We start from the raw sequence: 24807 nt of genomic DNA, 5'->3' as shown, positions 1-24807 counted from the left end.
TTCTTTTTCTTTTTTCCTGAAAGCTGAAAGAGAAAGTGAATTACAGGCAAAGAAAAGGAAGCAAGTGATGAATGAGAAGAACAGGGTTTGAATTTTGAGATCAGGTTCATCAAATCCTGACACCAAGCGCATCAGAGGCTGGCCTGCTGTGATGAACTGGGCTAATTGGAGATGCCTGTGCTTGGGTGACTGGGGTTAGGAAGGCAGGGCTGCTGGCTAGCAGCTAACACAAAGAGTGCTGTATGAGAAGTGAATGGGATGTGATTGTTCCATCTCCCTTCCAGGGAAGAAAGGAGTGGGAACCAAAGAAATCTGATAGCAGCTACTTTGGAGCAAAAGTGTGGCAGTGGCTTTCACATAAGGGGACTCCTTGCTGCAGGGTGTGGATGCTGAAACTATTTTTATGTAAATAAATTTGTGCTGGTTTAAGAAGTTGAACAGCAACTGAGGGCTCTCTGTACCAGCTTGTGACCTTGATTGAGGACCATAGGCGCTGCTCTTGGCATAAAGGCTGTCTCCCTGCTGCTTCCCTCCCCAGTGCGCCCAGTGCCCCTGATCCATTCGCTGCTGCTACTTAGAAATTTCTGACATTTTATTCTGCAACCCCCCCTTGCTGTAAGCCTGTGGTGCTGGCAGGCTCTGGACCACGCTCAGTAGTAGCGGCAGAAGATGAGGAGCCAAGAAGCTACGTGGTGACTCTGCCCACAGATACAATCCAGAGCTTCAGATGGGTAAGAAATGACAAGCCAAGGAGAAACAGGCACTGGCTTTTAAAAGCAGGGATTAAAATGTTTTTAATATTGAAGTGTAGCTGATGACTGAATTCTAGAGCCCAAAAGCCAGCGCAGTCAGCAGAGAGATTCCTATTAACTCCACTTGGGTATGGATCAGACCTTTTAAGAGAGCATCCAGTAGAATAGCATAGCATCTAATTAGAAACCTGCCCCTTCTGTTGGACCCCAGTGCCCTCTATCCCACCCCATTCCTGTGTCAGCATCTTGCTCTGGCAGCTTATTCATCCTCTGGCTCTTTTCCTGGCCCAGGGGCTCAGCACTTCTAAAACCGTTCAGGAGCTCTGGGATCCTCCTGGAGAGTTTGCTTTTTCTCCTTTCTCACCCCCCTCTTGAAAGCAAAACGAAGTGAGAGGAACGGGGAGGGTGCAGTTCTGTTGCCTACTTTCCTCCTTGGCAAAGTGGAAGTACAGGAAAAATGTAGATGGCTAGCTACAGTTACAAGCTGAGGCAGGAGTTCCTGCATACAGGGGAAAAAATACACCCCATAAAGCAGCCAAACCAAAAAAAAAAAAATAAAAAGAATCCTAGTAGTAACAAAAGAAGCAACAACAACAACTAAAATCCTCTGAGGTCAACTGAAGTTCAAGACTTGGAGAAAGAAGGAAATCTGTGTGAGGAAGAGGGAGAAGTAGGCATGATTGAGAGAAAAGAGGCAAAAGGAGACAAGATAAATAGTGATTATCTGGTGGAATCAAGGCACTTAACTGCCCTGTCTGATTCCTGAAGGGAAACAAATGGAACCTATAACTTTGCACTGCAGAAGGATAATTTGTCCCTGTTTCCTCAGCCCTTACTGGTCGGCACTTGTGCTTGTGGCGGCTCAAACAGCACCCTTGGTGCAGCTCCGGGGAGAGCCAGGACAGGCTGTTTTTCTTTGCAAGTGCCCTGAGAGGGGTTTCTGTCAGATGTGGTACTCCCTGTCCAAGCAGGACACTTTGCTTTTTTAATGTTTTCCAAGTGATACAGCCACACTTATGTGGAGGTGCTAGCATTGCTTTTGCAATCCTTTGGCAATTCCCATGTTGCTTCCATGAAAGAGAGCATGGCGTCCAAATGCAGAGCTAATTATCACAGGGTTTGGTGCTTGCCTTCGTCTGGCTTCACCTATTTGTGGGACAATAGTACCCTTCCAGTGATGAGGAAGAAATGGGATTTCTTGTGGTCTGTTGGGTGGTGACTATGGCACAGATGATCCAGCTGTGTGTTTGCTCTGTGCTATCCAGGTAGTCTGCTCCTCTTCCCTTGGTGCAGTAAATTAAGGGGGGGGGGGGGAGATATTGGGGGGGGAAGTGGCATTAAATAAATTTGTGCTAAAGAAATCAGTGGAAGGTAGCTCATACAAACTTTTGTCCTGGTGATGAAAAAACAAATGACAAAGCAACTGTGAAGTCTCATTTCTTATTTAGGGATCTGTTTCTCATTATATTCTAATGAATTTGTTATTTTGATCTGCATTTTATGCATGGTGGTGGTTTTTTTTTTTTTTTTCTGTAATGGGTATGGACATGCTCTTGAGTTAGGCTTGTGATTACTGACTGATGCACAGGTAAGGGAGTGGGTAAAACAGCTCACAGCCTTTGGTGCCTTACCTGTGAGGATTTGTTTAAAATGGTATTTTCCTGTAACACATTGCTGCTTACAATTTAACATTCTGAGCTGTCCTATGTCTTAATGAAGTTTCTTGTTGCTTACAAATAAAAGGAAAGAAAAGTTGAGACAGAAATAGGCTTTGAATGTTTCTCTCATGTTTCCCTTTCGTCTTTTCCCTCTTTTCCTTCTAAATCTGTCCTTGATTTTGACATTTTGGGAGAAAAGAGCAGTAGAGCCCAGCATGTTCTGTCACAGAGATCTACCTCTGCACACCTGCAGACTGACCAGAGTGAGAAATGCAGGTGGGATGATGCATTCTGCCCAGAAATGCCATGCCTTCTTCTCCAAGTTATTCTGAATTTAGGAGCTGAATTCCCTGAAGTGGGAAGTAGCTGTAATGCAAAGAGACAGAGAAGAGTTAAATGATCATTTGCTGGGTGATTGTGGGTTTTTTTTTGGTCTGGTTTGGGGTTGTTTTTAGTGTGAGTAGGTTTGCAGCACACAAACCATGAACGTGACTATGAGTAGAAGTGGGTGGGACATGATTTTCCTGTGCAGCAGGATTTTTAAGATCATGTCCCTTCCACTGCAATGCAACTGAGATGTTTTAAAGTATTTGCAATTCTGGAGGGAACTGCAGATACCCTGTGGATCTAGGGCTTTTGAATGAGATGTAGAGGGGGAAAGTCTATTCTGCCAAATTTAATAGGAAAAACAGAGAGGCATGATCCTGGATTTATCTTGTCCTAGTTACTGGCTTTCACTGCCATGAGGACTGTCACAGTCTTGCTTGTTTCCTGAGGCAAAGAAGCCTTTCCTAAGGATGGCTTTGGATGTCCTCCAGATTAAAACCAAGCTAGTAACTTGCTTCATATCAAGCCTCCAACGTTTAAGAAAGTGTAGGGTTACTTTTTATTTCTGGTGTTGGCTTCATTGTAGAGATGGAAACATTGCAGATGAACTGGCTGATCACAGTTTGGGTAAGGTCTCTTGGTTTTGGGTCTTTGTCCAAAATGTCTTTGATTGTGACCTGTCACTCACTTGCACCTGTGTTGGTGGAACGAAATAATTTCCCAGTAGTTAATTGTAGTTGTCCTTTTTAAAACACCTATTTATTCTCCAAATAGAAATGTGTCTGGGTTTGGGCATTGAGTCTTGCTGTGCTTTCGTGCTCTGGAATAGTAATCTATAAGTATTATATTTGGTCCTCCTTATGGATGTGCTTGACATGGCCTGAGTCATAAATGAAGCAGTTCAAGATTTTAAAGCCCTTGTTAAGTGTAAATCATTTTTGCTAGCTCTCAGTCATTTCTGGTTTCCTCTTGCATCCAGTGCTGAAGATGATGTGGCCAACTGAGCAGCTTGCAGAACTGCAGCATTGGCAGAACCAGCTATATAGCCCTAAAGTCACTCCTCCAAGTACCCAAATAGAACTGTGGCTCTGCCAGCTAGGGCATGGAAAGAGCTGCTCTGCGGATGTGGTCCACCAGACTTTTTTGGTCATGAAAACAGATTTTTACCAAACAAGCCCAAATTACCAAGCACTTCACCTGGCTTCTTGATCCTCCCCTTTATTTGTTGTACTGTCACCCGAGTTCGTACTAACAGCAGTTTTATGTCATGCTAGGATGTCCCCCTGACCATGGTTGGTGGCCTTGGAACTTGCCAGGCATCTGGGTCATCACTCCAGTGTTCTTTGTCAATGTACAGCACTATATTTTTAATCAGAAAGTCACAAAATGCTAAGTCAAATGCCTTGCAAAACTATTATTTCTTTGCAGTTACCTTTATCTGCCAAAATTGTAATCTCATCAAAGAATAAAATCAGGTTTGTTTGACAAGGCCTATTTTCCATAAAATCATGTTGACTGGCATTAATTATGTTCCTATCATTTAATCCTTTATAAATGGAATCTCATATCAGCTTTTTCCATTATTTCCATTGTGATTGATGTCGGGCCAACTGGTTGGTAATTGCCCACATCGCTCTGCTTGCCAAGCTGTGCCACCGCATTTATCCTGGGGTCTGCTGGAGCTTCCCTTCTTTTCCCAGATGGACGGAATTGTGGCTTCTGTTCTCCTCGCCACATGATTTGGAGTCTTGGAGTACTCTCTTACTGCCAAAGATGGCTCACACACAGGATGGTGTGTCCCCTCCCAGTCCTCAAGGGAGGCCAGGTGGCCAAGGGGATCTCCCACCATTATATCTACCCACCAGCTTTTTTCCTCCTATTTTCTCCCCCATCCTGCTGAGAAGGGAACTGAGAGCAGCTGGGTATGTGACAGGGAGCCAGCCATGGTTGACCTGCCACAGCAAACTTCAAATATGCTCAGAGCTGTCATGGAGAAGCCCAAAATGATAGTTCTTTTGGGGCTGAAATGATGGTGTCCTTCCCTTGCTTTTGGAACAGTAGAAGTCATCCTGCTCTGGGAGCTATGTGGGTATCGGAAAGAGGACTCATGGTCCCCATGCAACAATTTCAGAGGCTTTGTGTTGCCTCTTGTGTGCCGTTAGGAAGAGACATTTACAACCACATGCCTGAACAAGGTCTTTGTTGTCTGGACTATGCTGCAGAATGCTGCAGAAGATGGTTTTAAATATAATTTGGCAGAAGGTAGTGGTGGATTAGTCCTAGTGCATCTCATTTTCTATGGGTTCCACATATGCTGAGATGACCAGCATTTACTAGAGCTGCCATGTTTAAAACAAACCCCAGGTCTCTGTCTGGTTCCAGGCCCTACCGAATCCCTGCACCTTGAGGCACCTGTGGGCATCATAGGTTGTTTGCATCAACCCTTGGCACTGGGTTGTTTGCTTTTGACCTGGAAATGTTGTTGTATGTGCTGGTGGCATCCCTTGGCTGGGGAGACTGAGGGAGGCTTGTGGGTGCTTATCCAGAAGAGGCACGGGTTCCTCCACTATCTCTAGCACCCAAGATGGCTATGCTTCTGCTGAGCTAATGTGACTTTCTCTTTTGATAAGGGGGAGGGAGGAGAGGAACTGTGGTTTGGTTTATCTATGCTAGAGAGAACAGTAAGACTGTGCAAAGCTTGACTCCCCTTGCTGCTTGAGAAATTATAGTACCACAGGAAAATGGTTTGTGGATGACTTAAGGGAGGAAGGCAGAAGACCTGTGTTCTCTGGCAAGCTGAATGTTTTCAGGGTTTCTTCCTCTCTGTCCTGTTTTGCTTATGATGTCTTTCCCTTTGGTCTCTCCCAGGTTCCTCAGTGACTCAGCTGCTGGCTCGGGATCTGGACAACGATCCGCTGGTCTTTGGTGTGGTTGGTGAGGAGGCCAGCCGGTTCTTCGCCGTGGAGAGCATGACTGGCGTTGTCTGGCTCCGGCAGCCCTTGGACAGAGAGGTAATGCTGCTTGCTGCTGAGAGCATCCTCAGCTAAGGAGGGGCAGGGAGGAAACATTTCTGCTCAGATGGCTATCCACCCTTTGTGGCAGCTGAAATGATGCCTGGGTGTTACTCCTATGTGGAATCCAGGTGTGTTCCCATCAGGGTCTGTCCCTTGTGTTCACCACCTTCTCACTGGCTCCGCTGAGCTAGGACACAGGGAATAAACAGGGTGCTCTGATTTGATCTGGCTTGTTGGTTTTCCTAGATCCCAGAATAGCATCTGTGAGTCTGGAAGTAAAGAAAATTATAAATGAACATGATTTACCAAAGAGCCAGGATGCTTATTCATTCAAGGAAATCTACAGGTTCCCTTTTTAAATGTTTGTTCTGATTAAATCCTTTACTACTTAGAACAGTGTGTGAAGAGATATGATGTATCCCTGCTTATTCAATCTCATCATGACTTTTCATCATCTTGTGGATTCAGGCTGCTGGATGCTAAATTTGGCAAGATTCTTGCCTTGAATCTCTTTCACACCCCTATTTTCAAGTGTAGCTTTGGTGTGCAAAGATGATATCTCATCCAGGTGCCTGTTTCCAAAAGCCCTGGCCCTTGCTCTGTTCCTGGAGGGAGGAGAAAGGGATGGCACAGGCTCTTGGGCAGGATCTTGGTAAGACTGGGAAAATACTACATGACTTGGGCAATGCAATGTGCTTCATTTCCCCTGTGCTTCTCTTGCCTGTGTTTAGTACTTCCTTGGCCAGGGGCAGTGTGAAGATAAAACTCATTAACACACCTCAGGCACTGGCGATGCTGGTTGGAGCCAGCCAGATATGGGGATCTGGAGGAGCAGTATTGGTGGATGCAGCTCAGGCAGGTGCACGGCAAACCCAATTTCACAGTATTAAGAGTGAGACTCTGGAAAAATGAAGCGGTTTTCTTCATCCCTCTCCCCTCCACCTCCCTGTGCCAACAGCTGCTGGCATGAGTCATAAATCTTTCCTTATTCAAATATCTACTGTTTCCCAATACTTACGATACCAGCCTTAAGCCAAGGAGGAAGATCAATAGATTTTAGGTGTCTTCTGGTGGAGGATGGGAAGGGGAGGAGCTGAGCAGAGCTTTCATGCATGGCCAGGCTGAACCAGAAGAGAATCTTGCACCCACCAACTGATCCCAGGCTCTCAAAGTCAGCAATACATGGAAAAGGGTGAAGACAGACACATACATAGCTTGGTATGGATATTGGGAAGGTGGAGGAAGCAGAACAGCATAGGAAGCAAGGGATGGAGGTGGATAGCATGCTGGGAGCAGAGAATGCCGGCCTGGATGTGTGGGATTGAAAAGTCAGGGGAGAGAAAGCCGTACAAGAAAATCAGTGGGAAAGGAAGAGCAAGAGATCAATTCTGGTACAATGGAGAAGAAGAGAGACTTGAAAAGGGAGAGGGAGTCAGAGTAAGGTAAATGATGCAGGAAAAGGGAAAACAGAGAAAAAAGAGGAAGGAGAGAATGTATGCAGGCAAAAAAAATTTGAAATATTTTTTACTCCCACAAAGATTAGAAGGAAATCAGCTTGTGAGGGTTTTTTTAAAGAAAAGACAGACCCTGAGTCTATAAAATGTATGTGCTAACATGAAGGGCAGAGATGGAAATTACCATGCGGCAGCTTTCTCTGATTTATTTTATTGAGATTTTAGCATTTCAGTACTCAACTGGTTGTTTCTTTTCTCTTGTTTTTCCTTTCTTGCCTACTCCTTTGCTCTCATGGCAGCATAAATGAAGAGGGGGTAACAGGGCTGAAAGACTTTGATGCAGCAGGGTGGGATGTCACAAGAAGAGGCTCTCTTCTCCATCAGTATTTCAGCTCTTCTTTCTGCCTGCAAGCATTGCTGCAAGGCAAGAGCTAGGAAAGACATTCTCAGGTTCAGCTCCCCAGCTGCTCAGAAAGGAACCTGGGATAGGCAGATGTGGGGGCAGGAGGGTGCATGCTCTGGTGAGCTGTCCCCCAGTCCCTTCTCCCAAGATGAACTGCTACCTTGGTGCAAGCAGAGCTCCTGCTCTGGGCAGCAGTAGCTGCTGCTTGTCCCTGAGCTGATCTTATTAGGAATAAATCAACCCAATCTACAGCACAAAGAGCCATTTCAGGCTTGCTTTCTAGGCTTTCCTGCATGAGGCTTTGGAAACATTGACTTGCTGTGCTCTATCAGTTCAGGCAGGGGCACTGGGAATGGGAAGGGGTGCTGGAGGAGGAAGAGATTGCTGGAACTGGGGGAATTGAAACAGCAGATGGTGCCCAGGTACCAGATAGGTGTGGTGGTCCAAGTCCTGCTGCCCATCCCAGAGTGATTCCTTGGCAAAACATGAGTGAAACAATTGCTGGTTGGAAAGAAAGGTCAGGAAGAGAAAGTCTGCCTCCATTAGCAATATTCCCCTGCCCTGACAGCAAAATAATCCCCTCTTCCCCACTTATCCCTCACCTCAGAACCAATGACTTTAATATATTGCAGTTTAAGACCAAGCTGTTTATTTAGTTAAAGCAATAAGGGTCAGAGAGGACTGCACAGGCATTTTTTTGAATGGGCTTAAAGGATTTCAGGCAGTTCTTAATACAGACCCTGAGTTTATCCTACTGTTTCCAGCAATGTGATATATGAAGGTAAGTTGAGAAAGCTGCAGCAACATTTAGATGTCCTCAGTGAGACTAGGTTCTATTGTCATCTTGAACAAAGGCTAATTACACAGCTTTTTCTTTGGATTTTCTTCTCTTTTTGCATGGTCCCTGTATCTTGCAGTTGGAGATGGCACTGTAGGTGGAAAACTGCTTTTCTCAGCCTTGCACTTTACTCCTTCTTGCTGATACAAGCAGGCAGCCTCCGGCATCGGAGACCGGGCGGGTGTTCGAAGAGAGCTAGGGCACGCTGGCATGTTACAGAAGGTTAAGCAGTGGGCTCCTCTCATCTACTTCGGCCTAGTTGTCTGTTTAAAGTGCTCAACTGCTAGTCAGGGGGTCAGTTCCATAGTCCCCGCATCCTCCTGACCCAGAGCAGAGTGGCTCTCTGTGCCTGTAAAATACACTGGAGCCCCACCGGCATTAATATTTCTCAGCATTTTATACTCAATGTAGGTAATTGCACTCAAGCACCCGTTCTCTTCTTGAAGGTCCTGAAAGCATTTTGCATGTAATAATATTGGCTAAAAGTCCCAAGCCTGCCATCTGCAGATAAACACTACAGTATCTTTAATTATATGTTTTTCTTCTCTTTCCCTTTCAGACTAAGTCAGAATTCACGGTTGAATTTTCTGTCAGTGACAGCCAAGGGGTAAGTGTGATTTCTCATTTCATGGTCTCTGGCATGGGTGGAGAGGAACAGGGAGGATGAGCACGCGGGTCTCCGGGGGACTTTCTGCATCACCCTGAGGGGTATGGGGAGCAGGGCCATCCTTGGCCATAGCTTGCCAAAAGCCCACATCAGGAAACGACCACAGGCTTGCTTAAGGTTTTAAATCCATGCATAAAGCTGACAACTGCTCTCTGTTGTTTATCTTTGTGACCACAGGTGATCAAAGGGACAGTCAACATCCAAGTGGGAGATGTGAATGACAATGCCCCACGGTTCCATAACCAGCCCTACAGTGTCCGCATCCCAGAGGTAGGGATTGCTGCAGCCTCTCCACACAGCTTGTCTTATGGCTCTTGCTGCAGTGGCCATGCTTGCTGCCTTTGCCACCACAGAGCTGGCTGTGTGAAGGCCACAGGGCTGTCCTCCTGCCCTGGATCTTCACTGAGGTTGGGGGCAGGATTAAACATCTGGAAGTTATTGTTGTCTGAAAATTGGCAGAAGCAAAGCGACTCATATTTTGGGTGTTGGGAAGGCAGGTGGAAGACGACCTTTGGGACTCAGGGTCTTTGCAGCTTTGATGATGTCTTTCCTGTAACAAACGTGAACTTTGAAAATAGCTGTAAATGGGATTCTGTTTTTTTTTCCCTCTGAGCCGGGTGGAATTTCTGTGCAGCTCTTGTCACAGAGGCGACCGGAGGCAGGGATAAATGTTTTTCCAAACAGCTGATTTCTGCAGAGTCCTGCCCAAAGGCTTCTGTCCTTGGTGGTGGTTTCCTTTAACATGAGACCATCATTGTCCCATCATGTCCTACGAATAGGTAGGAAAGGACCACCTTTCCCTGCTCTAGTGGCACAAGCTTCCATTAGAGGAGAGAGAATTTTCATGTTAGATCAGGTTGCTCGCAGCTTTATCCAGCAAAGTGTTGAATATTTCCAAGAACAGTTTTCCCAGGCTTCTGCTGCTCTCTCTCCATGCTGGTCCTTGCAAGGAAGGTGATACTAGTCATACCATCAGGGAGAGCTTCTGCACCTAGAGCTCGGCTTGGCAGAAGTACACCAGGACCTTACAGGTCTGATGTGAATTTAGGCTTTAAAGATGTCGAGCAAAAGGTGCTTGCTAGTGCTAGGACAACAAGGTCAGGGTATTATATTTGAAATAGGGAATTAGTAGGGGACTTAATGTCATCCAGTGGAGGGAACCTCTCCCTCTTGCACCCTGGTGCCAGGACAGAGCCTGTTTTCCCCAGAGCATGCCTCTTGTGTGCATGAGGTCAAGTGTTCTTCTGTGTGTGTGAAATCAAGCAGTCTACGGTAATTGAGAGGTACAAATGATTGTGTTACAATGGTTTATTTAATATGCTGGCTGCTGATGCCCTGTCGTGCTGGGCTTTGATCTTTCCCTTTCCCTCTGCTGTGAGGATGAGGTTTCTTCATTAAGTTGCTTGTGATGTATGAGCCAGAGTTTTAGTCTCATCTTTGCACCAAGTCACCTGAAACCTCCCTTTGAGAATGACACTGGGTCAGAGTCATTTCTTCTCTTTAAAGCATGAGCAGTGCAGAAATGACTTGCCAAAACATCCACAAGCTGCTCCTTGCTTTTGTCTTTCTGCTTGGAACTCTGGAAGCTGATGGGTGGCTGTCTTGCCTTGCTACTGCTTCTTCTGGTGATGGTCTGTCTGCAGGGGTCTGCAAAGTAAAAGGAATGTCAGTGGGACTGAGGGAGAATGGTCTTCTCTTCCCTGCCCCCAGATTTGGCTATGGTTTTGCTATTTACTGCACCTGGTACAGAGGGCTTCTTTCTCCACATGAAGAGATGGCAAGTGGGGTTTAGCAAGCACGGTGCTTCCCCCATTGCTTCTGCTTTGCCAATTGGCCTTTAGAGCTGTGCTTTTCTGGAGGCTGGCTTCATGTTAATTATAAGATGCCATGTGTCAGCTTCCAGTTTCTATCTGTGATCTTTAACCAAGGGCACTGATCAAAGAGTAATGAGCCACGAATGCATTGCTCAGCTGGTATCCTCAGCAGGTTCCTCTGCTATGGAGAGAGCCTTTCCTTATCAGGCATTGTGAGAGCAGGGCATGGGGTCCCACTATCTAAAGAGGACCCTCCAAGTGCCCACAGTAGATGTAAGCAATGAACTTATGCATGTGCTGGCATGGCCCTTGAGGAAGAGATGCCCACTTGCTTTGAGAGCTTTTTGGGCCACATGTTTTTCCTGTTGCTTCTTCATAAATACTCAAAGCTGGAGGTAACACAGCATGGAGATGTGCCTTCAGAAGCTGAGGCTCTTGGAGCCAGAGGACAGCTGGGGTGCAGTTGAGGCTGGGGAGCCGTTCATGGGTAGGCGACGACAGTGTCCCTGGATCAACATCCAGATAGCTCGGGCCAGGGTGAGCACCTAGAGTGGGTAGCAAAATCTGCCTCAAAGACTAACCAGCCCAAGCCAAAGAGCCTATGGCTAATGAATAAACAGGGGCTGGAGCTTGGGGACAGGGAAGAGTCTAGCAGAAGTGCTAGTGTGGCTTTGCATAGGCTGGCTCTGTGCAGAATTGGCAGCTAATGAGAGTTTCTCTCTTTTTAATTTTGAGATAAATGGATGTATCGATTTGCAGTTGTCCTAGCTAATGGACCAGCAACAGAAAGGCATTTAAACCTCACTGCTATTGTGTGGCACTGGGAAAGTCAAAAGAAGAGTGTGCATAAATAAATGAAACATGAAGTAAACTGACCTTTAAAAACAATACTGCCTCTAAATACCCGTCCTGGCGTTTTACGCAGTCTGCTTGATATGAGAATGGGAATTTATTTGGGCATGGAGACTGCAATTCCTGTCTAGCAGGGGGAGAGGGGAGAGAATGCCCAGTTTAACTGTGGACTCCTCTGCATCACAGCAGGTCCAAATACCCAGACCGGGGATCGTTCGTGTGTTGGGCTGATGCCACTGTTCCTTTGCGTTTGTCATGTCTTAGTCACATCCCCAGCACCTGCCTGGTATAGCTGACCAAGGGCCCATGTGTCCAGAGAGGGATATTGCTCCAGTGTAATCGTCTGTCCTGTCTGGGCAAGGGCACCCCGTGATTTGCTTGTCAAAAGGCAACGAGGCAGTGCAGATGCTTTCAAGTCTGTAAAGAAAAGGGGAATCCTGCTAGAATTGGCAACCTAATTCACCAAGCTGGCCTTGACAGAGCTCATTAAGTTCTCGTGTATTCATTTCAGGCTAATGGCTGTCATGCTGGCTGCTGTTTGATTTGCTATAATAGACTTTTATGGTTTTCCAGTTTGCTAGGACGTGTGTGCTCGTGTCCCTGCCCTGTGGTGCTGCTGTAGTACATTAGTTAGCTGCTCATGTGCTTGCTACTCTGACCTTCAGGGTTTGTTTTCTTCTTGGTTGCATCCCTTGCACTTCACCTCTTGCACACACTTTTTTTTTTACCCTCTTCATCCTCACCCAGCCCGAGGCTCCCATGTTTCTGGGAGTCTCAGGGTTTGGCTTTCAAACTGGGAGACATATTGCTGAGCCCATGGCAGGCTGTTGTGGCGATGCCTCAGTTTCTGACAAGTCTGATCTGCTTTATCTAATCTATTTTTCCATTTCACTGGATCTGTAGGAAACTCAGTCTTGTTGGATTGTCATGGTTCAGAGCTTTTATGTGAAGCTAGCAAATGAAGTGGAGCCAAGCACCTCACTGGTTTTGTGGCATCTGGTGTGGTGTTGGGATGAAGGTGGACTGTTTCCCCCAGGTGCCTGCTAGGCTTTCCAGTCCTAGCTTCCAGGCATGGGACCTTCTGGGGCACACAGTCCTCTGTTTCACCTTTGAAGCGAACAACTTTTAAGCTTATGGTTAAAAGGCATGGCTCTGCAAGCCTCTCTTCTGCATCTGCTACTTCCAGGTGCTATGCTGTTTACAGGAGCACATCTTGGGTCCTGCAGAGAAGGTTCCTCAAACTTTGAGGCTGTTATGTGGTGTGGTAGCCAAGTCTAGTACCTTCTTGTGAAGAGCTGTTTTCCCCCATGACTCCCCAATATCCTGAGCTTGCTGATCAAGTTCGAACTGTCTATAGCCTTCTTCTGGGCCTGGAGCATCATCAGTTTTCACATGCTGGCAGAAAGATCACTTAATTGTTGGTTTCTTCACTGAATGTCCCCTCAGGAGGTTTCCAGTGGGGTTTTTTCTTCTTTGTTGCTCCCTCACCTCATTCCTTCTGTTACATTTAACACAATTATTTATAAAGTAATATGTATAATTGGAGTACATCTTCTAGCAAAAAGCTGTCCTCGGCAGGCTCTGGGCCATAGACTGCTGTTTAGCACCCTGAACATTCCCGAGATGACAGTTGTACCACACGGAACTATCTGTAACTTGACAGGAGATAGTAATTATAACGGGGTTCTGTTTTTGAAAGACACCCACTGCATCTGCAACCAGAGCCATCTGCCTTTGGAATTTGTTCACCTTGAGTTCAAGCAAATGCGAGTAAGAGGCAGAGCTGTGGGAAAGGAGTTTAAAAATAAAAAGAAAAGTTTCTGTGCAGCTCACAACATTGGCTAGGCACCTGTAGCCCAGCTTGCAGATGTTGCATCTCCTGAACTCAACCCTGATTTACCAATTTATTTTAATAGGGGGGCAGCCGGGCACTTAAAATTGACAGCAGTCTCTTCTGCTCAGGGAGCAGCCTCTGGGATTGAGCCTTCGCAAGCTGTTGGTCACAGTTTCCATCCTTAATATGGTGGTGTAGTTGAAATGGTGAATTTTATGGCTTTTTTTAATTGTGCAGAAAAGTGTTTGGCAGGGAGGGAGAAAGAAAGGAGGGAACCGTCACTGCCCTGTTCCATTAAACAGCCTGGAACTAGGCCGTGCTAGATGGTGACCAGGGGCAGGGAGGATCAGAGAAAACCCTAAAAGCCCTAGCTGTAATTAAAATTATTATTTTGTTTTAATGGTAATAATGTCTGTAATTACATCAGTTTCCATGCCATCCTGCCCGGGAGTCTTCGGGGGCTCATATAATTCTATTGCGATGGCTCTGAGGCCTGATGCTACGCATATGAAGCAGCTGCAATGAGAGTGAGTTCCTGCTTCAGCTGCTTTAGCCATTCCATTGCATGCTTCCAGACACCTTTAGGGGTTTTTCCGCCCTTCGTTTAAATAAGGAACCTTTACATTGAAGATGATGATAACAGAGCTGATAAGAAAGATGTTCCTGCCACATCACAAAATGGCCTATAATCATTGCTGGCTGCTCTCCTTTCTCATTTCTTTTCTTTATTCCTTCCTTCCCTCCACCCCCCCTTCTCTCTTTCTCCCCACTCACTGCTTTTCTTCTCTCCCTGAGCTTATGCTTGTGTGTGGATTTTAGAACTGAACAAATAATTTACAATGAATAACTTATCCAGCCTTCCCCTCCTTCCGCCACTTTTGTGCAAACAGAATTTGCAAGCATATTGAACTGCTCTGCAGCACTTCAGATGCAACTTTATTTATTTATGGTGGTTTGGCGTGCTTTTTCAAGAAAAGACTTCCTAGAAAGGCAACAAATTAGTGAATTATTCAAGTTGTGTTCATTAAACACTGTGGGCCGGAAGCAAGCCAGTTCTCTCTCCTGGGTAGGTAAGCAGCTCTGTCTCCTCTCCACCCTGGCATTCCATCAGCATGGCTGGTGCTGGGGACTGAGGGTGATCTCACCTCCTGTGCCTGCTGGAGAAGTGGGAGGTGAGGCTTCAACTGGTGCTTGCTGGAGCTAGAGGGTCTCTATTGCACAGGCATATGGTGATAATCTTCATCACACGAAACATTTATCAGACTTCCTAAGCATCCTCATTTTTAAATGTGTGTATTGTTGCTGGGTTTCATAGCCAGTCTTCATCAGCCCTGATGGAATAGTTGGCTGACAAAATAACAGGTATACTGTCTCTCTGGCTTCAGAGAGCTGGTCATCATGAGATTGTTTTGATACTTTGCCTTTCCATGTTTTTTTAATTATTATTTTTTAGCAACCTTTAATTACTTTCCAACTTTGTCCAGCAAACTCATGGAAGCAGAGCGATGTTGTGCCTTCCCTTCAATAGTTTTAAGTGCAGGTATTCTGTCCATCTATTAAAAAGCCACCTCTTAGCTGGATGTGATAATCCTTTTCAGAGGGTTTCATCTGCTCTCTAATCACTAGGTAGAATATAATATCCCTCAAAGAAATCATGTCTTCTCCCCTCCTCTCTCAACCCCAGCCTGCATGATCTGCCAAGATGGGACTATTTCTATATTGCTCAGGAAGATTGAATGTTAAAACATCTTTACATAGAGAAAATTGCCAAGTCAAGATTTTTCCAGCAGTGCCATTGGGCACCCTTTTTCATCAGTAATCAAGAGGCTGTGCCTGTCTTCTGGCTAGCCCTGGCATGGAAGAGCAAAAAGGAGCTGAGAAAGTAGCAAGTGGATAGGGACTGAGGGATGTGAATAATGCACAAGTCATCAGGCTGAGTTTACTTTGACGGGTGGGATGCCATGTGTGCTGGCACGCTGGGTATGTTTAGCTCTGGGGCGAGTTTGTAAATATTCATAAAGGTCCCCACTTTCCACATGCAAGCAAAACATAAACAGGCTGTTTAAGTGCTGGGAAGTATGGGTGCTGTCTTGGGCATTTGTTCTGGCTTTCGGATGCTGGCAGTTCCTTTGGGCAAGAGCTCGGAAACACATCAGGCGACAGCTGCCATATTCTCCCTGCTCTTTTCTGCCAGCACTGAAGAAAGGCACTTAAACGGAACAGGCTACAGTGCACTGACTAAACACAGTGTTTGGGCTAAAGGGTTTGTACAGGTGAAATCAGAGATGTCCCCATGACTTTTGCTTTTCAGTGGGTGAGGGGCTTATTAATGAGTCATGCGGCATCTGTATGATAAGACATGGAGGATTTGAGTTGTGTGGGTTGGGTATGGGGGTTTGAAGAGGGCTGGAAGGCTTCTGGAGGTTTTTCCTTTCCTTGCATGGAGGAAGATGTGTGAGGAAGTTAAGTGATCAGACCTGGAAGCATCCTTCCTTCTTAAGGTCATCTGTGTGCAAATTTTTGCTGTTATTGCTGATGTGTATATAGTGACACCAGGTGGAGAGCATCAGAGGATATTGAGTGATGCCCTGTTGTCCTAGGGAGAAAGAAAGTCTCCACCTCTGGCAGTCCTATCCCTTGTATGGCTTCGCAGGTGAATAGGAGACCCTGGTCCTTTAAAGCACGTGCCTGAGGAGTGAAATGAGAGATGCAACAGAAACTACTGGGGCGGAAAACTCCAAATGGTGTGGAAGTAATGTGTAAAGTGTCCTGGAGATAACAGTCATTTCCACCAGGCAAAACTTTGGCTCTTTCTGGAAGAATACTGCAGGAAGGAGGGGGGACAGCCTGAAAATTAGAAATAGTCGTGCTGTTCTGACCAGCGTAATTCTGGGGTAGACATGGGGGACAGGGGAAAGCAGAAAGGGGAGAAAACAGCATATTTAGAGCTGAAAGGAGAGCCAGTATGGGGCATCAAGCAATTCGGTGCCTCTCTCGAGGAGCCATCATGCTGGGAAAATAAGACTCTTGGAGCCAAAGAAATATTCTTGGGGCAGAGGAAGAGAAAGTATACAGAAGCATTCTCTAAGCAAAGAACACACAGACAAAGAGAGGAAAGGTACCTTAGACAAATCAGTAATCTTTTCTCTTGGAAGAAATGGGGACAAGAGAAAATATCTCACTTGCTGAGCTGAGCAGCCCCAGGACACAGGCATGCTCTTGGGTGCTTTGTAGGAGTTATTTCACTTGGGTGCTGAGGCTCCACATCTGCCTGTCCCCTGCCGATTTTTTTCAAAGCTCTGAATTTACTGTAGGTATCTGGCTCAGACCCATCCTTGAGGCCAGGATGATGTCTGAGTTCAGGATGGCCGGTGTCAAGTGATGGCTCCTTGTGATCCCCTTGACCCTACGGGCAGCAAGTGACAGGGTGGCTCTGACAGGACGCGCTTCCTCTGTAGCAGAAGCAGTGGTATGTGGTCCGGCAGCGTCTCTTCCTGCAGTAGCAATTTAGGTTTGGGCTGGAAGGCTGCTCTTTTCCAGGGGACTGGAAGCACCAGCACCGGCTGTTTGAGCGCAGCCCTTTTGGTATAATTACATTTACACATCTGAGCAGCAGATGGCTTCAAGGTCTCTTCCTTGTCCTGGCAGGAGGAAGGGCTCTCTGCTGCCAGAAACGGGCAGAGGAGCTAATGAATGTGACCTGCTAGCAATTAGTTTTGTTTTATCTTTCTTTCTCTGGTTACAATATTCTCCCAGAAGCCTGGGATATAACTTATTATCTTGTGCCAGCCAGCAAAAACCTCATCCCCTCCCTTTGAATCCCTGTTTTGTTTACCTCCCTCTCCGTACATCATCTTTTAAGTCAGCAGCAGGAGCATGCCTGGCTGTAGAAGCGTTTATTAACGTGTGCAGGCTGCGAAGGCAGTGTGCGGGTAGCGACTGCTCGGTGTAAGGCAGTAAAAGAACCTTCACTGAAAGTTATTCTTTTTTTTTACCCATATAATCATGCACTTTGTTGGTTTGGGCTCCTTTTTCAATCATGCCACCTAAATTAAGGTATGATTAAGGTCATACTGAAATGCACCGTGCTGGGGGACGGTGCCCCAGCCGCTGCCATTTTAGGATACAGGCTCTTTACTGAAGGAATTGCACTCAGCAGCAGACCTGTGAGGTGGGCACATACTAGCATCCTCGCTCAGTGCACCTAGGAAAGGGGAAGCTAGAGCTGTCAGAAGACGCTTGTCAAACCATTTTTTTTCAATAAAAATGCCATTTTTAATTAAGATGGAAATACTTGGGAAAAATGTTGCCATTTTGACTGCAAAGCTGAGCAGAAATAGTGTTGCAAAAGAGCAATAAAAGCACTCTTGCAATAGATTCATTCCAATTTCTTCTTCAGAATTGCATTTTGTGTTTTATTAGTTTGTAATGTGTCAGTGACAGTCATGTATAATAAGCTCTCTACTGCTGGTCATACTTTGTGATAAAATAATAGACTAAATCAGTCTCTCCTGCAAATTTTTAAATATTTATGGGTGAACTGAACTGTTTGCATTGGTTTCAAACTATTTTCATTACAAATGGAAGAAATTTGATCTAGGAGGACGTTTCAATCTGTATTAGGCAGCCATTACTTAATTTCAACCATTAATTGCTGTTGAAACTTAAAATATGGTTGATACTTTTTTTGCCAGTGTGAATAATGAAAAGAGCAAGAAAATTGAATACAGGGTTCAAGGCACCTTTGTTTCAAGAAAAAAGAAAACACCAAAGTTTTTAAGTTTCAGGATTTGCTTTACAGGAGATTTGAAAAGCATTTTCCTTCTTTATTTTTTTTTCCCCTTCCTAAATGAGGATGCAAACCAAACCTGGCTGGGTGTGGGTTTAGACAGCTGATATTGTGCGGGAAGGCTTGACCCAGGAGCAGCATATACTGAGCCATTGGGCATCTATGGAGATCATCTCCACCGCTGCAATGTTGCCATCAGGCCCCCTCCCTTCTGAGCAGCAGAACTGAGCAAATGTGCGGGAAATGAGCTTTGCAAATGCACTTGTGCAATTTTCTTTCCTCCCCACTGCCCTTTTCTGACTCCTGCTGTGTTTCTGCTGCTCTGCCTTGCTCTCCAAATGTCAGGCCCTGCTCTCTTTTCCAGTGTGAGCAGCTCACAAGGTGGTTTTGTGCACACATGTGCTCGCACGTGCATGCAAAGGGTCTCGACAAAGAGCTGTGCAAGCCAGCTCTGTGTCCTAATGCAGTACATTTCCAAATAACTCAGTGAAGTGTGAAGAAGTGCATGGGTGGAAGGAGACAGCTAGTGGTTGTCACCCTGTGTAGGATGGTGGTTGTTTGCCCCTCTATTTCCAGGGATTGATCTTATGCAGAGTGGTCCAGGAGGTCTCACTGGGGTGCCAGTGCAGTGTATTCAGCCACAGCCTGTCTGTCTCCTCCGAGCTCAAGCAATGGTTATGCTGACAGCCTCTCTGTTTTTCAAACCTGCCTTGATTTTCATCATGTTGATATGTCACTTCCAGCTAGGCTTGGCCCGCAATTGTAAATCAGACTTGAAAGGGAAGGAGGGAAGTGAGGAGATGTTAATTAAGTCGGCCACCTCCTGCTCAACCTACATGTGATGAGTCTTGGTTGCTCATATGTGTTTGGAGGCATCTCCTGCTTAGATGACCTGGGGTCTGGCAGTCTGTACCAGGGTGGCCACCAGCTCTACCTTCTTACTGGTATTTAAGGCGGAAAAAATTAGTTTGTAACTGGTAGTTTCATCCAAGGCATGTTTTTTAGCACTTCTCTGTTATCAGGAGCGGAAGAGATAAATATTTTTCTCTAATTAGTAAATCTTTATTTAGAGGGAAGTTGAGAGTGCAGCTCTCTGAGCTTTAGAGAAAGAAGGACCTACTTCTGTTCCATACCATAACCAGACCTTAATGAGCAACCTGAATAAGGCAAGATTTCTGCTGTGTGTGTGATTTGGAGGACCCCAAACCTACATGGGTAGGGAGCTACTGAGCCAGCACTTGGAAAATCACTCTATTAAAGGTGCTGGGAACACTCAACCAGATGTGCATGTGCAGATTTCTCAGCATCCCAGGAGAAAAAGCTGCCCTCTCTGAGATGTGCTGCCCATGCTTTGCCTTTGATGTAGGCTGAGAGGGTTAAAGCATAAAGCTGTTCCACTGCAGTGGTTAGCTGATGGCCCGTGAAGCATCACAGGGGTTTTCAGCTGGCTGGTGAAATAGCAGGACGGGTGGATATTTTGTTTTCCTATATATAACTTGTGCATTTGGGGAAGGAAATTTTGCAAAGAGGCTGTTTCTTCTGGTATGAGCACTCGAGGACTACAGCACTGCAGCTGACCCCGGTTCTTGCAGTCAACAGGGAAATGGATGTCATGCAAGTGGGGATGTCTCTGCCCTGTGGGACATTGCCTCTGAGCACATCTGCATTGTGTCTGCTCAGGTCTGAGGGCTGCATGAGCTTCACTGGGTGTATTGCGAGAAAGCTGGAAGTCTGCATCCTCCTCCTGAGGGTGGGCCAGCCTGGTATCCCACCACACATCGCAGGGAGCCTTCTCTACAAGTCTTTCTCTTGATCACTTCACTTCTGAGGGCCTTGAACACAAGACCTAGCCCTGTCTGCAGGGCAAATGATACTTTTTCAGCAAGGTTGCTTCTTCAGAGCCTGTGCTTCATCATGAGTCACTCATCGTCATCATCTTAACTGGTGTCTTGCTGTGTGTTCCCACATCATCTTTGATCTGCTCAGATGATGTCAGGAGAAGGTCAGCTCTTCTCTGGAAGACATTAGACTTACTTTTTACTTTTAGTAGTATGAAGCATTGAATCATTTTTATGTTCTTAATGTGGGCACCTCTGAGAAAAAGAACAGAAGTAGCCGCCCCTGTCTCTGTGGGGTGTATGGGGATGTTTGGTGGCCCAAGCAGCAGCAGTAATGGTGCTTTCTGCTTGCACCTAACTTGCACCTTGAAGAAGACTGATCTCTAGGCCTCTGGTGTTTTGGGCTTGGGAGCTCAAGAGGCAAGTGGAGGTTGGAGAAAGAGTAAGAAGGAGTCCAGTCCCTGGTAGGAGGGTGCATGGTGAGGAGAAGGCAGCTTAGAGGAGACCTTCAGGAAAGATGGCTGGAAGGGACAGGAGGAGCCAAGCATTACACTGGCTTCAAGGGCTGCAAGTCGCATCACTCCTGCGTATTAGCACTTGAGGCCGAGCTGTGGCAGGAATGCTTTCTGGGGGGGGGGGGGTAGGGGAAGGGAGGTTGGTTAAAAAGCCTCATCAGAGCATGATGGAATTGGAATGTGAAGGGTAATTGAGCTGAAAGCCATTCTCTTCCTGCAGCCTGTGCTGCAGGACCTTCTGAAGCACCCGCAAATGTCAGCCCTGGAATCCTGCTGGAAGACCAGGATGTGGGGTGAGCACCCCCTCAGCTGGGTCCTCTCAGCCACCTTCCTGTGCGTAGTGCTTGCAGACAGGGGTAGGAGATGGCCACTATAGGGGTGATGTGGAGGAGCAACCAGAGAGATGAAGGTTTTGTGTGAAACAAGCACAGAAAGGTAAATGGGTTCCTGAGATGCAATCTCCATGCTTGCAGGCATCAGTGCACTCTCTGAATGAGTCCCTGCAGCTTGGACAGCATCTCCTGCACCCATCTGTGGTCATGCCCTCTCACCATGTAGGACATCAGAGCAGAGCCCCATCAGGCAGCCCCACGCTCCCTTTCCTTGACACCTGTTGTGCAAATGCCACCTGTAGATGGAGAAATGCTCTGCAGCATTCACTAGCATGGCCAAGCAGGTGATATTTTTTAATAATTGGAACTAGATTAACATTACAAAAAGGAATAAGGCTGGTTGGGATGAATGTAATCATTAAGCATAACTGCGAGATGTTAGTCATCACTCTGGCCCCCTGACTCTCTAATGGAGGAAGCGTGTAGAAGCGGATGGGGGCTTGGATAGTTGCCGACATGACCTCAAGGAGGGGATTAGCAGAAGACCCCTCAAGTTTGGATCTCTAGCACAGCGACAATGTGAAGTGCACAGCCCTATTGTGTACCTTGTCGTGTGTTATTGATTGCCAAACAGGCGCAGTTAAGTGCCTCTCATTAATATTTGGTTTGGACTTTTCCCTGAATTCCGATGACTGGAGGAGATGCTTCTTATCTCTCTCCTGCAGGTTTTCTTTCTAGAGGATTCCTCTGGCTGGTGACAAACCTGGGCTGTGTAGCTGCTCATCCCACTTTTGGTAGGAGGGATGAGTTAGTAACTGGCATGAAATTTTGGAAACTCTGCAGAAAGGAACTGAGAAACCAAAATTAGCACAAAATTAAGAGGTCAAAAATGCTCTGCTCACGTCATGCAGATGAAATATGGACTTCCAGGCGTGGCTGCATTTGTGAATCTCTTAAAAAGGGACTCTCTGGGCACACAGGTCATGTTGTCTAAACTTCTAAATGGATGAGCAAGGACAAACGGTGTGAGCTGGGGAGCAGTTAGCCAGGGACTGCTTCTCAGTCGTGCTTTTGTAGCTGGTTTTGAGATTTCAAATTAAGAGAAAAGGCTGTGACTAGTGGATGTATCATGGGTACCTTCTGGGCTGTTGTTGTGACATGGGTCTTTCAGCATCTCCATCATCTAGAAGATGGCCTTCTCTTCTTTTCCATTCATCTTTCTGTTCTGGAAAGCTTGTTCTGGAGGCCTGACTTGTGCATTCCTATGACTGCTGGTCATCTCCCACTTACTGTTTTTGACAAGAGGCTGCATTTTAGCATCATGTTGTGGTGATGCCACTCTGGCATCATGCCTGTTTGTATCAGATGTTGCTTTTGAAACAGTTGCTATGGCCAAATGTGTTGAGAAGCTGCTTGCAAAAGTTTCTTGCCTTGATTGCTTGGTTTGTTTCTGTGAATAACAACCTACTTGCAGAGTAAGTCATGAAGGAGATTGTCCTAACTGCTGCATCACACACTGTCTGATGTCCTAGGTCTAGAATGGGTCCTTATTTCTCTCCTCTCTCCCTAATCCTGGTGTGTGGTGGATGACTCTTTGCTATCCGTACCCCTTCTTCCAGGCAGCAGGGGTCTCTAGATGGCTGTGCAGATCTCCACTGTTGGATTATCGTCAGTGTCTCTCATCAACTAAGACACAAAATGGGTTTCTGAAACCTGACTGTAGCTTAAATAGAGTAAAGTACTATTTCTTTCTGTCTAGTATAATAATGCCTTGTTTGTCAGGCTTGACTTAACCACAACTAGTCCACCCAAAGCTATTGAAATGATTCTGAGCATCCATTTCTATCTATTCAGGTTGTGCTCTTAGGCACTTAGGTTCAGCTTGTGAAATGAAAGATTTCTGGTGTGCCCAAAAGCAGTGAAGAGAGCTATTTTAATGTGGCTGCTTCTTTAGCTTTTCAATGGAGAGTTGCGTTCATGTCTGTTATGAAGTGATATTGGAGTCCATGGAGCATGAGAAACTGCATTTGTTTGTGGGTTACAAATGAAGACCTGTCAAAAACCTTTTTAAGCAGTGGCAGAAGTTTTCTTTTTCATGATACATTTCACTTAAAGGCTTTGCCTCCCAAGGTTTGGCTTTTCTCTTTCTTACCTTCTATGAGTTTGAAAAAGTGCAATTGCCAAAAGCTGCTCTTCTCCTTTTCTTCTATCTCCCCAACCATTTGGTGGGGTGTTTGGATCCTCTAGGGTGCTCTTGATTCTGGGGAAAAAAGAGGGTGATGAGCACTGGGTGAGAGGTGGAATGGGACATGGATCCCTCCCCGTGCTTGAAGCAAGCATTTTTACCAGCTTCTTGTGGGGAAAAGGGTGTAGATTATTTCAATTGATTTGGTGTCAAGAGATGTTTTTCAAAGAGTAAATGTGTTTACAGGATTTCTGTCCTTGTGTTGTAAGAAGTAGGATGTTGTTTCTGGGCATAGGAGTTTGCTAAAAGTGTGTCACATCGGTTCTTCATCAACATGTTTCATATTGCAACCCTATTCCTAGGTGTGCTATGCAGGTGGCGTGCAAAACATAGTATTGCTTATTGCCATTCACTACAACTGAACCTTTTATTCCATGCAGGCTCTGGACAGGCACTGGGAAGCTGGTTTCAGGCACCATGCCTTGATGTGCATGCTCCTGGCTGTGTCCATGGCTTAATGTTTGAGTGGCTGAAACATCTGCCTGGCTGTGGGTTTAGAAATATGATACAACTGGACATGTACAGAATAAAAAGCAGTTGTCAGAGTTGATGGGGTTTTACTATCCCTGTCTCAGTGTAAGATTTGTCTTAAAGCATTTATGGGGAAGGCAAGAAATTGTCACAACCAGTGTTTTCATGCAAGCACTCTTCTTCCACTTGCAGATTAAATACCATGGGAGGATAGGGGATGCTGGGATGTGTGCTGGGGCATTTCAGCCTTAATGCAGGGAGGTCTCTTCTGGTTTAGGTCTTTCTGCAGGAGGATTCACACCTTTATCTTTCTTCTCTTTGCACGCTTTTATTATTACACCTGGGTGAAAATGGTGTAGTTTCTAGACTTCCTGGCATTCCTTTGGCCGATTTTTTGTAGCAATGTCCTACAAATGATGAACAGAGATGCTTTACAGAAGATGTTCATCTCCAGCCAGTCAGCTACCCAGAGAAGTTCCTTGCCTTGAAGGAGGGTATAAACTAACAACATTACTCTGTGCTCCAGCTGAGTGGGTCTCATTGCTAATTAGTAAGGGATCTTTGTTAGGAAGAAGTTTCTTGCCAAGAGCCTCCAACCCTTTATGTGTGTGCCATGCTGCTGCTCCTGGAGTCCCGGGTGCAATCATATCTTTGGTGGGGCTGGCAGGTGTCAGAAACCCAGAAAGCTGCTGGGTTGTGCCAGCAAGCACCAACCCTGGCGTGGGGTGAGAAAACAGAGGAGGAAGGAGAGGAGCTGTATGGCATTTATTGAAAACAGTCTGCCTGCAAGTACCAAAGGACCTCACTTGCAGAGAAGCAGCACTGTGGTCTTGAGCATTTGGGTTTTTTCAGCAATCTAGTGGGAGGTCTTGGAGGGGAAATATTAGTGGTGACACTAACTAAATGTTAGTGGTTATGGCCTCCAGCTCCCAGAAGATCTGATAGAAGGAGGTTTTAATTAACTTGTACTTTGTGGGTGTTGTGCTACTTTAGTTCATCACAGA

At 46.0% G+C, this 24807-nt stretch overlaps 1 protein-coding gene across 12 annotated transcripts in view; it reads left to right on the top strand.

The window, feature by feature from the left end:
- The window catches only part of CDH23 (cadherin related 23), a 208062-nt gene that overhangs the window by 42400 nt on the left and 140855 nt on the right, over nt 1–24807 (top strand). For all 12 annotated transcript variants that reach the window (XR_008971454.1, XR_008971452.1, XR_008971453.1 and 9 more), the window contains exons 4-6: nt 5606–5748; nt 9006–9053; nt 9291–9383. Coding sequence is in view for 9 of the 12 variants with exons in the window: in XM_057403314.1 (XP_057259297.1) it covers nt 5606–5748; nt 9006–9053; nt 9291–9383 (284 nt within the window). In the remaining 3 variants the exon portion in view is untranslated. The remainder of the gene's footprint in view (nt 1–5605; nt 5749–9005; nt 9054–9290; nt 9384–24807) is intronic.

Source organism: Pezoporus wallicus, unplaced genomic scaffold, assembly GCF_028554395.1.
Source record: "Pezoporus wallicus isolate ANWC-B61680 ecotype Strahan unplaced genomic scaffold, APGP_CSIRO_Pwel_v1 contig_4264, whole genome shotgun sequence".
In the NCBI taxonomy this organism is placed as follows: Eukaryota; Metazoa; Chordata; class Aves; order Psittaciformes; family Psittacidae; genus Pezoporus; species Pezoporus wallicus.
Note: the sequence above shows the minus strand (reverse complement) of the source record. Positions and strands in the feature narration are given on the sequence as shown.